Raw genomic sequence first — 13,386 nt, forward strand, 5'->3', positions numbered from 1 at the left:
CTTCTGAACTTGTTAAGTTGCTAACTGCTTCTCTCTTCCCGTCCCACGGCCCCGCTGCACACAACTTTTTACTCTAGCTCATCCCTGATCTATCCAAATTCCTTATGCAAGAGTTAACCAGCAACTTTATTCTTTTATCCCTTCCGCTGGTAAACTCTGGAATAGCCTTCCATCGTCTGTATTTCCTACGACTTGAACTCTTTCAAAAGGAGAGTATCAAGACACCTTTCCACCCAAAATTGACCTCTATTGGCCTCTCATTCTTGTTTTCTTTTGCTGGAGCAGCGTTTAGTGTTTTTTTTTTGTTGATGGTTTTGGTTTTTACCCTTGAGCTGCCTCCCTTGCTGTTAAAATAATAAAAACTTAACACTTCTCCAACCGAAAATGACTCTCTTTGTTGGCCACTGAGCTTTTTTTTTCTGAAGCAGAGCTTGGCTCTTTTTTGTTGATGTTGCTGTTGTTGTTTTGTTTTTCTTTTTGTTTTTTGTTTGTATGTTTGTTGATTTTTGCCTTTAAGCTGCTTCCGTTGCTGACAAAGAGAAACGTAACGCGTGGAAAATATGAAGTAGAATATTTAAATCTATTTTTTTTTATGTTTTCAGAGAGAGAGAGAGAGAGAGAGAGAGAGAGAGAGAGAGAGAGAGAGAAACAGCTCACCAACGCACCTTTCTATTACCTCCTTACGTTGTCTTCCAGATCAGAGAGCTTTTAGTTTTCATTTCCATTGCTGTTTCCTTCGTGTTCTTACCTCTGTTTCATTGAGCCTCTGTAGCACTCCATTGTGTTTCACTGTTCCTCGCACATCACCAGTGTTAACTTCTATCATTATTATCAGTAACTTTCTCAGTTTCTCTCAAGGTCTTCATTATCTTAAATAGGTCCATACCTAGAAAAAAAAGAGTATATATAATGAAAAAAAATATAGATAGATAGATAGGTAAACAGTGAGGGAGGCGGTGGCCAAGTGGTCAGAGTGCGGGCTTGGTGAGTCCTTGGACATAGGTTCGAGTCCCACCGAAAGACGCTGATTTTTCAAATCATCGCCAAATAGCAGAAGATTTGCCACATGCTGTCCAGATCTTCAGTCAACCCTACCTTCAACAACTTCGTTCAAGTGCAGCATGGGCCAACCAAGTCATATCACGGCAGCCACTATAAATAAAATTCGTCTGCGCCACTAACGGGCTGGGGTCGCCCAAGAGGCCCTTTAAAAAAGACAACAGGTGCTATAGGCAGCACTTGAAAAGAGAGAGAAAAAAAAACAGCTCACCAATGTACGTACATTTCCATTATCTCCTGACGTTGTTTCTTCTTCAGCAAATTCAGATACGACAGTCCTGGTCTGATGTATGGCTGACATCCACGGGGACCTTCATCCTCACCGCCAAATCCACCTCCCTTCACCACAAACCCGTTCACCTGAAACATTCAACTACACTCAGAATACAGCACTAATTAAAAAAAGTGGTGGAAGAAAAACACGAGGGATAAATAAAGGAAGAAAAAAAGAAGAATGGAAGGAGGTCGAGAAAGAAAGAAGGAAGGAAAGGAAAGAAAAAACACACACATAAATACGGAGCTCCGTATTGCAGTGGTTAGTGAGCTCGCCTTACAACCGAGAGGCTCCGGGTTAGATTCCCGAGCGGAGTGGAGACGGATGGGTATTCTCCTATTATCCGTGTCCCCTGTCCACCCAGCAGTGAATGAATACCGGATGGCAGTCGGGGGTTGTGTCCCGCCTCCCGGGTGTGTGTGGGTGTGACCGATCAGTCGTACCCAGAGATCCATCACTTGAGCTCCGATCTCAGTCGGGGAGGGTACTGGTTGGCGATCACGAGTCTGTCGTGTGGTCAAGTCAGACCATGGTGAATTACACACACCTGGTCAGACCACGGCCGCAGCGAGCCCTTTATCTTTGTCGCTTCCTTCGTGATGAAGCAGCAGGTGTCCACGAGGAGTGCCGTCAGCTCCCGCAGCCTCACCACCGCCTCCGCCATCCTTGTCCGCCCGAACTCCTCTACCTGCCGCTCGAACTTCTCCGCGAAGTGTCGGTACACCAGGTAGTCCGGGGCGAGCTTCTGCTGCAGCAGCTGCCGCGTCGCCGCCGACAGCGGCTGCTTCAGCTGTAGGCAGGATGAGAAGAGAAGGGCAGATAACTAACATGATTCACTAACGAGCCACTATAACAGAAAAGTAAAAAGCTTTATTTTCTTAAATGATAGAAAAGAATAATGAAAGTTATTGAAGGCGCTAAGTAGATGAGCATACTACCCCACTTTTCCCGTCGCCCATCCCCCGCTACCGCCTCGCCCTGCTCCTCACCTCGCTCCTGAGGGAGTTGAGGCGCAGCACCAGCACGTCGCTGAGTTCCCAGCACAGGTACTCGACCAGCAGCACCAGCGACTCCTCCATCCTTTCAGCCACCAGCACCAGCCCGAACTGGTCCTCCGCGCGCGCCACCTGCAGGTTGACCAAAGACAACACACATCAAGATAGTTATATCACATATAAGGCCAGCTCCAGAGTATGCAGCAACAGTATCGAATCACCATTTGAAAAAACACATTAAGAAGACTGAAAGTGTAAAAAGGGCGGCTACGAAATGGGTTACCAACTGAAGAAATTTAACTAATGAGAAAATACTGAAGAAGTTGAATCTGGTAACCCTGGAAGTGAGAAGGAGAGGAGATATGATATATAAGTGTGCCACAGGAAAATAGAAATAGAAAATAGACAAAAATGAATATATACCTATCATATTGAAAATTAACGTCAAGAGGACACAGTAGAATAATAGTGATTGGCGATGAGGATATAAGAAAATTCAGTTCCCAAATTGAGCAGCTGACTAATAGAATGCACTATCAGATGAGGTTGTGTGTTTCAACAGCATTCACAATTTTAAAGGAATGTATGATAAAATGGTTTGAATATCTGGGACAACACAAGTCTTGCTCAATCTTGTAAAAATACAATTAAGTAAAACACACACACACACACACACACACACACACACACAGTCACGTACCATTTCACGTGCAGCGGTAAGGTTGTTTATCTGTTCTTCTGACATCCCCAAATCCCACGCCATCTGGTTGTAGCCCCACACACCGCGGTCCCTCTTAGCATCAGCGGACACCCTTTTCACAAACTCTTCCAGACTTAGACCAGTCCTCTGCAGGGAAAAGTAGACGAGGATTTGAAAATAGAAGATGGAATGGAAATTATATAAAAAAAGCTACTTTATAGGAACTTGGTCCATGTGTTGCGTAGCAGTAGTAGTAGTAGTAGTAATATTAGTATTATATTTCCTGGGTGTCTGGAAAAAACTCAACCAATTAGGAAAGACAAGACGCGAGTGTCGTGTTCCTTGGACTTTAATGATTGACTGAAATCAGGGGAAAGAGGAAAACGAAATCTTACTTATATCAGTAGTAAAAGGGGAAATAGAAGTTGGAAGCTTCTGTGATATATCAATTTATCATCTCAAATACTTTTGGGGATATTGCACTGGAGCACTGGGCATACCCCCACACACTTATTACGCAGCTGCTACTAATGTCCGGAAATAAAGTTAGATTTCGTTTTGTTAGACTGAAATAATGGTGGGTCGACCCTCCCCCTGGAGGAGATTGTTACGCTTCGTTTGGTTAGACTCACTAGAGTGATCCATCTAAGAACCATTTAAGAACCCAAAAACACTACCAAAGTATTCTGTTTGCGTGAACTGGCATTACCACGTGCTAGGGGCCATTGAAAGAAAGCATTCTTAAAGAAAACTCTGGCCTACCCCGTGATGACGCCACAGACTCCCGGGCTTATTTCACTAAAGTTCCTTTTTACTTCTAAGAATCTAGTTTCGATCTTGATTTACTAATATAAGAGCGAGCGAAAAAGAGAACACTTGTTCACCATTTGCATATGGAGAGAGAGAGAGAGAGAGAGAGAGAGAGAGAGAGAGAGAGAGAGAGAGAGAGAGAGAGAGAGAGAGAGAGAGATGGGAAGCGGAGTAGAGGGAGAAAGTCTCCCGAGACCCAAATGTGTGAAGTCTTCCCACGCCAGATCGTAAGGACAGCGTCCACTTCACCAAGCAAACAACGCTGTGGCTCTGCGAGGCTGACGTAGAGTCGACCTACTCAACCCAATAGGCGGGGTTATTTACTTGACCTCACAAAATAGACTATAGTAGTAGAATGAGGAGTTGTTATCTTTGCTATACCTTCTCAAGCTTTGCGTAGCTAAAGAGCGACTGGAAGAGCGCCGAGGGTTTCCTGACGATGGTGAAGTAGACGGTGTCCTTAGGCATCACCTTCCTCACCTGGCAAGGAGAGGACAGCTAGGTCGCGCGTGCGCGCGCACACACACACACACACACACACACACACACACACACACACACACATGCACATACAGTAAATATTAAGGTTCAAGAGCTACGAAGCTCTTTCGTGTACCCCAAAATATTTTTTTCCTACCTCAAAGCCGTCCTTAGCAGGACCAACCTTGATCGGACATATTGGCTAAATGAATATTGTTCGTATATCACAGGCATCTCAACCACTATTAAAACAACATGTGCACCAAGAGAGGCAGAGGGTAGCGGCAGCGGGACGTACCTCGTCGTGGTCCCACCTGGTGTGTATGGCGAAGATGTTCGGCTTCACCTTGTTGAGGGGCGACAAGCTCACCATTTCGGCCTTGAAGCTCCGCCGTCCACCGCCGAAGTAGTTCCCTATTTTCGGCAGCGCGAAGTGGAGGTTGTGCTTGTGGCCGTAGCGGAAGAGGATGTTCTGGCGGGGATGAGAGATAGAGTATTCGTAAGCTTAGCGCTGTTAATGACAGTAATTGTTCCATGATAAATCCCAGTCACGTTCACGCTGTCTTCACCTGGATGGCGGTGGAGGCACACTTGTGGCTCTTGAGGAAGCCTATGTTGGTGCGTGGCGTGCAGTTTCTGGGTGCCATCCATTCCGGCCCTTGGGAGGGAGGCTGTCCCGCCCATCTTTCGGTAACAGGGTTTTGTGCAACGTCCATGAGCTGAGCCATGCAGAGCAGCGTGGTCGTTACCAGCAGCACGCCGAGATACGTCCTACGGAGCCACACCCTTTGGCACAAGGACTGCCCCACACTCACCAGCCTCGCTCGGCCGACAGCACGGGCGGCCAGCCCCGCCTCGCCGCGCCCTATGTCCTGGGCTACAACAGAGAACGTATGCAAAACTCTTGATTCTAGGGCTGACAAAATTATCTTTCAAAGCTAGACTAAATCATCAGATTTTTTTTTCCAGCTAAGGAAGCAGTTGAAGGAAAAAAAACCGAAGACAAAAAAAGCTCACTAATCACTAGCTGCCCCTGTAAAAAGAAGCAGTGATTTGCAGTCTTTAAACAGAAAAGGGAAGGGCGCGTGATGGCCTGACTGCGGGTTTTGAGTCGAGGAAATGATTAGGTAAGGAGGACTTGTATTAATGGGGAATTTTTTCCTAAAACATTAGAGTACTTGATAAATGGAATAGACTATGCAGTCCTGTGGCGAGTGCCTTCAGGACTGAAGCTTTCAAGATATTCAATGCATCAAAAGAAGGAAAAGGTAAATGGTGATTATTTTACAAACACTGCCTTGTGTTGAGCGACTGTTCTTGGGTCCATAATATGTACTTATATTATTATTATTATTATTATTTTTTTTTTTTTCTTTTTTAGAAAAATATATGAGAAGGAAAACTGAGCAGAGACTCTTATTGCTGCTCTGTAAATAATACATTTATAAGAATTTAGGTCATCGACAACTACGAGTCCCCGTACAGTTAGTTCATAGTTGCGGTCAGGGAGAACGTGTGATGAAGGCCCCTACAGAGGGTAGTGGACGCTAAGAAAGTATTTCAATGACCTAAATAACTGCTTGTCAACACCCTTCAAGGGGTTATAATTAAATATTTAGAGCGATGTAAAGGAATATAGATAAATATGTATATAAATACCTAAGAGTACATAAAAATAAAAATAAATGGCGAGAGCAAACAGCAGAGAAAAGTTTCTGCATTCTGTTTTTCACCTGTGCGCTCTTTACGATTCATGAATTTCAAATACTATGGAAAAGGCGTCACACCTGCTCAACACCTGCTTTCACATAACGGTCGCAGTTGAAGTGTCACTCACAGATACATGCGTAAACCGGGCGTTGCTGCGGAGCCTCGGGTGCCGCTGTTTCGCCGAGAAGCCAGTGGATTTACGAATTCCATAATATTTAAAGAAAACATTTTGTAACCCCTCCAGAAACCATACTGATATATTTTGCTAAAAACAATGATGTTAGTTACCATAGCAACGTATACAATTTAGAGTATCGCAGGTTCGAGTACAAAGTCAAGATTTTGTTTACATATATATATATATATATAGAGAGAGAGAGAGAGAGAGAGAGAGAGAGAGAGAGAGAGAGAGAGAGAGAGAGAGAGAGAGAGAGAGAGAGAGAGAGAGAGAGAACCTCCACTTTTAACTTGCAAGAGCGCACAGGTGAAAAAAAGAATGCAGAAACTTTTCTCTGCTGTTTGCTCTCGCCATTTATTTTTATTTTTATGTACTCTTAGGTATTTATATACATATTTATCTATATTGTTTGCATCAACTACACACATGCACAGTTTGCTCCACTCATCCTTTACTGTATTTGTAAACAAGTTCTTGACTATATTCTTCGTGAATTTGAATTTATCTAATTTATAGCCGTTGCGGTGTGTATCATATTTTGATATAGGTATTTCATCTAAATTGCACTTACACCCATAACTGCTTTTAAAAACTTCAATTATATCACTTCGCAGACAATCTTTCCATGGGAATGGTACGTTCTTCATCGCAAATAAAGCTTTGTGTGCAAAGAAATGCGTTATGATTTAGCTAGTAAAGGCGTGTAAACACCCCGTACCACTGACAACAACCTTACCTGTAGTGTGTATAGCGGCCATCAGCGTACTAACGGCGTGAGGAGACGAGCTGCACACGACTCTCCCGCCGAGGCAGGATCACGGATGTGCGGGAAACACACACACACACACACACACACACACACGCGCCGCGCGCGCACACACACACACACACGCGCGCCGCGCACACACACACACACACACACACACACACACACACACAGTGGGTATCTGCTGTCATATGTTCTGAATCCCACCCTTCGAGAAGATGTAAGGTTAGGGGTTACAGTCAGCCCCTTAATATCAAAGCAGGCAATTAGTACGCCAGCGTTTGAAATACAGAAACCTGAGGAGGCCAACGCGCTACGTGAGGGAACCAAACCATAGCCAACAGAGTATATATATATATATATATATATATATATATATATATATATATATATATATATATATATATATATATATATATATATATATATATATATATATATATATATATATATATATATATATATATATATATATATATATATATATATATATGTGTGTGTGTGTGTGTGTGTGTGTTTTATTGCCAATTCTTTTGCTGCATCATATCGTATTATTCCTTCTTCCCTACCTTCTCTCTCTTCCTTCCTCCTTTCACCTTCATACCTTAATCTTCCTTCTTCCTCTCTTCCTCCTCTCTCTTTCACTTTACATATCTTTCATTTTCTACTTATCCCGCATTATCATACTTTATTCATCCGTCTTTTTTTCCTTCTCTCTTTTTTCCTTCCTCCTTCCTCTCTCATATCTTATCACCGTTCTTCCTCTCTTCCTCTTCATGTTTCTTCTTCCTCTATTTATTCATTACAAATTGTCTTAATTTCTTATCTTCTATCTGTATATTTTATCCCCATCTTCTCCACCTCCTTCATATCCTCTACACCCTTTTTTTTTTTTACAGCAAAGAAGACAGTTCAAGGGCAAAAAGAAGGAAACAATAATGAAAAAAAGCCCGCTCTCTCTCTCTCTCTCTCTCTCTCAGGCGTAACCTTTGATATGGGTCCTACCAGTATATATATAGCGACAAAAAATAGTTTCATTATTACAAGTAACAAGTTATCGCAGCTTGCCACTCAGCGCTCCTTGTCGTTGTTGCATAATGACAACACGAAGGGAAAAACGGTTAGTCATGGAAGGCTCGCGTTTCACCGTACACTTCCGTCTAGATCCTGTACGCGTCAACGACCCCGTGACGCTGTTACGTAAGAACCAGCCATCGTTACGTAACACCATGACGGCAGGAGCTATACTTGGTCGTTCTTCCTCTCCTCGACGGACACCTTTACCGCGAGCTTCTTCTTTGTTCCTATCGGGTTCCTGCCTTTGGGTTGTGGCTTTGGATTGATGACCGGATGCCCTTCCTGATGCCCTTCCTGGCGTCACGCGGCCGCAGTAAGATTCGAACCACCTCGCCCTGGCTGTTCACTTGCATGGTTTGAGGTTCTAACCCGCTAGACCGACGCGCCCACCTTCCCCATGAGCAGCTGCCTCATTTCCTCCACTACTCATCCTTGCTCACCGGAGTGTGTGTTCCCTCGGGAGCGGTGAGGTGCTGGAAACCTTCCGTGCGTGTTCTTGACCTGAAGGAAACAGGTAGCGTTAGTTTGCCCAAGGCCTTGAGTTTGCTAGATCGTACCCATTGTTCTCATTAGTACTCCTCAAAAAAATACTTGAAGTTGCAGAATCGTAGTTGTTGATATAAACATGGGTTGTTGTCAACTGGAATACTGTTTATAGCTTTATTTCTACATGAGTGTATTATATATATATATATATATATATATATATATATATATATATATATATATATATATATATATATATATATATATATATATATATATATATATTGTACTTCGGCTCAGTTTTCCAAAGCAGCGCTTTCTTTACCTGTTTTACTTTTTTAATGGATAGGAAGACAACAAAATAATTAGAAAAACAGCTTTATAATAAAACTTCCCGCTTCAGCCAAGGATGCCGAGAAAAATATTGATAACATTGACTTTTGGGATTTCGACACCCCCCTCTTGCAGGTATTAAAGTCGTAAGAATAAAAAAAAAAATAGAATACCAGAGGAAGGCTGAGCGGACGAATTTACGAATGTAACCATAGTGTTGATGGTCGTGCGTTCACTCCCCTCCGCGGGCCATTGGCGTTACGGTACTATGGATACAGTTCACAGCGGCGGGGTGCCGAGACGTGCGCCTCCGTGAGTGACTAGGCATCATGCCTGCGCCCTAGCCACCGTGGAGCGCCGCCCTGGGGGCAGATTCAAAAAGCACTTACAACGATGTAACTCCGAGATACATCCCTCCGCACTTCCATCGGGATTCAGAAAACAGAAAAAGGATGTAGCCGAGGATGTTACTCGGGTGTAAGTTAAACCAGCCTTGGAGGAGGTGTAACTTGCATCCTTTCTTTAATTTGCAATGAAATGCTTTCTTTATATATAATGTTTCCCGATAAGGAAATAGAGTATATGAGTCAATAAAGCAAATTCCTTCCTTAAAAGCGATATGCTACTCCGGAGATGGATTATATATAGTAGAGTTCACTATAGCCATCAGCCGTCAGCAGGTCCGCCAGCGGCTGAAGGAGAGGAAGACTAGTGTTCTTCTTCTTCTTTTGACCTGTACCGCTTTGAATCGCTTCTTATGCCCTTCTTGGTTATTTAGACTCAAATACTTATCTCTACACACTTAGATACTTCACTCTGCTCTGACCTCTGTTTTTCGATCCGTACACTTTGCCGGTGTCATGCTTTTCTATTTTATTTTACTTTTACTTTAGCCTACTTTAACTGGTCTTTCTGCTTTTCCGCTTTCTATCCTTTTGTTTATTTTCTACTATTACACTTGTTCTTTTTATTTATCTTTTACTGCTGTATTCTTCTCTCCTTGGAGGAATAATACACAGCACACAGCTGATGACGCGGCTGCCTTGTGATTGGCTGGCACGCGTTGCTTAAGTGATTTGGATTCGCTGGCGAGCCTGATGACGTCATGAAGGCTTTCGCCCAATCAGCTGCCTCTCTGATCCCACATCCTTTTTTCTGAATTCAGATGTAGCAAAGGATGTGAGGAGGGTGTAAGTCCAAACGATGTAGGGTGTTACATCCTCAAACTTACATTCTCATTTCTGAATCTGGCCCCTGCACACCAACCCGCGACGTTTATTATTTATTTTCTTGAGCAGGAGGTCGGAGCTTCGAGAAACCAGATAATTTTCAATCCGTTACATCTTTTCGAATAATTTTCTACACGTCATCAATTGCAAAGAGAATAACTTACCAAGGGGGTTTCATTTTTCCTTTAATCTCTTTACCTGATAGTTACGTCCTTAGTTGGTTAGTTAACTATAAAAGTCTTAGCACAGCAAATTAGCCTGGAAGCCCCGCCCCTTTCCTAACCTTTGCTCCTCTCTCCCAGGTAACAGACTCTTTAACACCAACCTCCCATCACCCAACCAATCAACTCCCGTAGCTATGGTGGAGGGTGCGGGACTTCTGGGTTTGTTTATTGTACTGGGACTATAGTTACGTGGTTGTTACTTTCTGGTTTAGTTCTTTAGTTATGGCTTTTTTTTTCCTGAACAGTGAAAGAAGTAGCTCAAGGGCAAAAACAAAATAAAATAGAGAAGAAAAGAAAAGAAAAAAGCCAGCTAATCACCGTTTTGTTTGGTTTGGTTTTGTATTGCATACTAAAATACAGTAGACCCTCCCCAAAAACAAAATTACAAGACGGTATTTTTTTCTTTATTTACATTTTGTTTAGTTAGTTTGTCTTCTGTGTGTGTGTGTGTGTGTGTGTGTGTGTGTGTGTGTGTGTGTGTGTTCATAAGAAGCACATTGGGTACTCCCTTCACCGGTTCAGGCATTCCACAAGTTGTCATTCATACCGCAACAGCGAAAGGGTTCTGGTATCCACGCTGGAACAACATATTACCCCTCATCCTCCACTCACAGGTGAACGAACGGTGGTGCTCGTGTGTGTAGGGAAACCACAAGGTTCCAGGAAGAACGGTCTCACGAATGGGTTTAATAAATGGTTGAGAGAAGTATAATCAAGAGAGGTAAAGCGGGATCACTTCACGTAGGCTCAATTAAAAACACGTACGGACACCACCCCCACAGCCCTCCCCTCCCCCACTCATTAGCTCAAACCCACCCTCTCATGAAGCCAGGAAAACACCGCAAGGCTACACATCGTAAAAAGCATTGTGTCGAAAACTCGTCTCCGACCTTCACCGCAGAAAGCTCTCCGAATTGTTCCCCACCCCCCCCATTACCCTTCCCCTCCCCCGAGTCTCAGACATATGGAACTGTATGAGCGTGAGGTTGTTGATTTATTGTTGTAGCTGTTATTGTTATTGTTATTCCATTTTTTCTCATCATCATCATCATCCTCTTTATCTCTGCCTCTATTCTTATTCTTATTTTTTCCTTGTGGATACTGAGAAGATTCATCATTCATTCATTATTCATATCTGTTAACAAACTTTATTTTGGATTTTCTAACCTAAATACAAAGGCTTGAAAAGGTGCGATGCGACTTTACACACACACACACACACACACACACACACACACACACTGGATGTTCTGATGTGCAGTGCTTCGAATCATGTGCCGCGAAAAGATAGAACGTCACGGTAATAATCATCTCTGAAAAAGTTGGATTTTTTTTTTTTTTTTTTTTTTGGCCGGTGTGCGTGTGAGTGTGTGTGTGTGTGTGTGTGTGTGTGTGTGTCCAAGCTCTATCATCCACAAATATATCTCAAAGTTTCTCTGTCTTTGCCTCCACAATCGTCCAAACACTTTTTATTCACAAGTTTTCTCCCTATTAACAAGAACAACAAGGAATAGTATTGTCCTTCCCTTTACGTACAATCGTCTACCGAGAGGGATTACCATTTTAACGGTTTTCTGATATTGTTAATTCATTACGCAAGATCATCATTCACTGCGCAAACTCTACGCACGTTGCGCTGCAGAATACACTGAACTATAGGAAGCATGCAGCAAAATGGTGAAATATACTGGAGGAAACACTGAAGCATACATAAGAGGTTAATGCTCTGAAGGAGAGGATGTATACGACGCAAGAGTGAAGTAAACTGAAGGTCATTGGTACTTCCAACTCAGAGCTTTCAAAAAATTAGCCTATGAAAAAATTCTTGTGCAAAGTGTACTCTCCAATTAGTGCAGAGACTACCATTTGGATCTACGCTGAAAGAAGCTGCTACCAACAAGGGCAGCATAATTCCTCGTCCCTAGCGTTTAACTATATAGCCATACTTGACAAATTTTATGTGGTAGCTCATCCTAATTTGCCAAGTCCAAAAGAGCATGGCTGGACTCTAGTGAGAATGACTATAGCTTCACCCCAGTTCGATGCCTCGTAAAACCAGCGCCAGGTGCTGTCATTGAGCTTATAAAATGTGGATGCAAGTCACGGAAGGACAATGTTCAAGTGCCAAATACAAACAGCCATATACATCCCTCTGCAAATGGCGCAGTGACTATGAGAACTTCTCGGATTATCAGGTGGTGGATGAAGATGATATTTGACTGCAGTCAGTGTATTGATCCTCCAATAAAGTACCTCACGTGCACTGGTCAAGATTGGCTGGGAATCATCTCAGCGTCCTGGTCATTTTTCTGCATATTTACTCTCTTGAAGAAAATAAGAATGTAATTTGTTGTTTATCCCTCAAAGTCAGTATGCATAGTTTGCAGATCAAGTACTTTTGTTAATATTGTTTTTCATCTGTGAATTATCTTGTTTCGTCCATTAGGCTCAACCTTTCCGAGCTGTGTTTCTTTCTTTTTCTCTCCCTCCTGTTCATGCTTCTTTCTTTGAGTAGCTGGGGGATTTCTACATTTTGTCTAGCTGTGTTGATTGTTCAAATCGGAACTGACAATCAGTTATGAATGAATAATGTATGGTGTAAACAATTTATTTTCTGATAAATTGCAACTAATTTTATCTTCGCTACCTTGATTTACAATACATTTGTTAGACTACCATCATTATATGGTATATGTTTTTTATTTATTTATTTATTTATTTTTTTTTTTTTCGTCAAAGGATGCGGCTCAAGGGCAACAAAAAGTGTACAAAAAAAAAGCCCGCTACTCGCCGCTCCCACAAAAGTAAAAAGTAAAGAGTAGCCTAAAGAGAGGTTAATTTCGGGTGGACTCTTCTTGAAAGAGGTCAAGTCATAGGCAGGAGGAAATACAGATGAAGGAAGACTGTTCCAGAGTTTACCAGTGAAGGAGGTGAAAGAATGGAGATGCTGGTTAACTCTTGCATAAGGCCCGGTTTGGACAGTATAGGGATGATCATGATTCATGAGCAGAAAGTCGTGTGCAGCGAGGCCGCGGGAGGGGGGGAGGCATGCAGTTAGCAAGTTC

General features: G+C 42.7%; 1 protein-coding gene across 1 annotated transcript; it reads right to left on the reverse strand.

The window, feature by feature from the left end:
- Nucleotides 1–786: 786 nt before the first annotated feature.
- On the reverse strand, nt 787–5,623 carry LOC126996287 (galactose-3-O-sulfotransferase 4-like). The gene is made up of 6 exons (XM_050856664.1): nt 4,888–5,623; nt 4,557–4,790; nt 4,220–4,318; nt 3,029–3,175; nt 2,323–2,460; nt 787–2,123 (listed from the first exon to the last, which is right to left on the reverse strand). The coding sequence occupies exons 1-6, from the start codon at nt 5,044–5,046 to the stop codon at nt 1,851–1,853; spliced, it is 1,050 nt and encodes a 349-aa protein (XP_050712621.1). The 5' UTR covers nt 5,047–5,623; the 3' UTR covers nt 787–1,850.
- Between the last annotated feature and the right edge of the window lie 7,763 nt (nt 5,624–13,386).

The sequence above is a fragment of the Eriocheir sinensis genome, chromosome 9 (assembly GCF_024679095.1).
Source record: "Eriocheir sinensis breed Jianghai 21 chromosome 9, ASM2467909v1, whole genome shotgun sequence".
In the NCBI taxonomy this organism is placed as follows: Eukaryota; Metazoa; Arthropoda; class Malacostraca; order Decapoda; family Varunidae; genus Eriocheir; species Eriocheir sinensis.

What these genes read in the sequence shown, in the direction of transcription:
- LOC126996287 (XM_050856664.1), bottom strand. Translation starts at nt 5,046, where the DNA reads ATGGCTCAGCTCATGGACGTTGCACAAAACCCTGTTACCGAAAGATGG. An exon ending in GTGCCTCCACCGCCATCCAG is followed by an intron (nt 4,791 to 4,887) that starts GTGAAGACAGCG and finishes CATCCCCGCCAG; the next exon opens with AACATCCTCTTCCGCTACGG. An exon ending in TTACCGCTGCACGTGAAATG is followed by an intron (nt 2,461 to 3,028) that starts GTACGTGACTGT and finishes GTCAACCTGCAG; the next exon opens with GTGGCGCGCGCGGAGGACCA.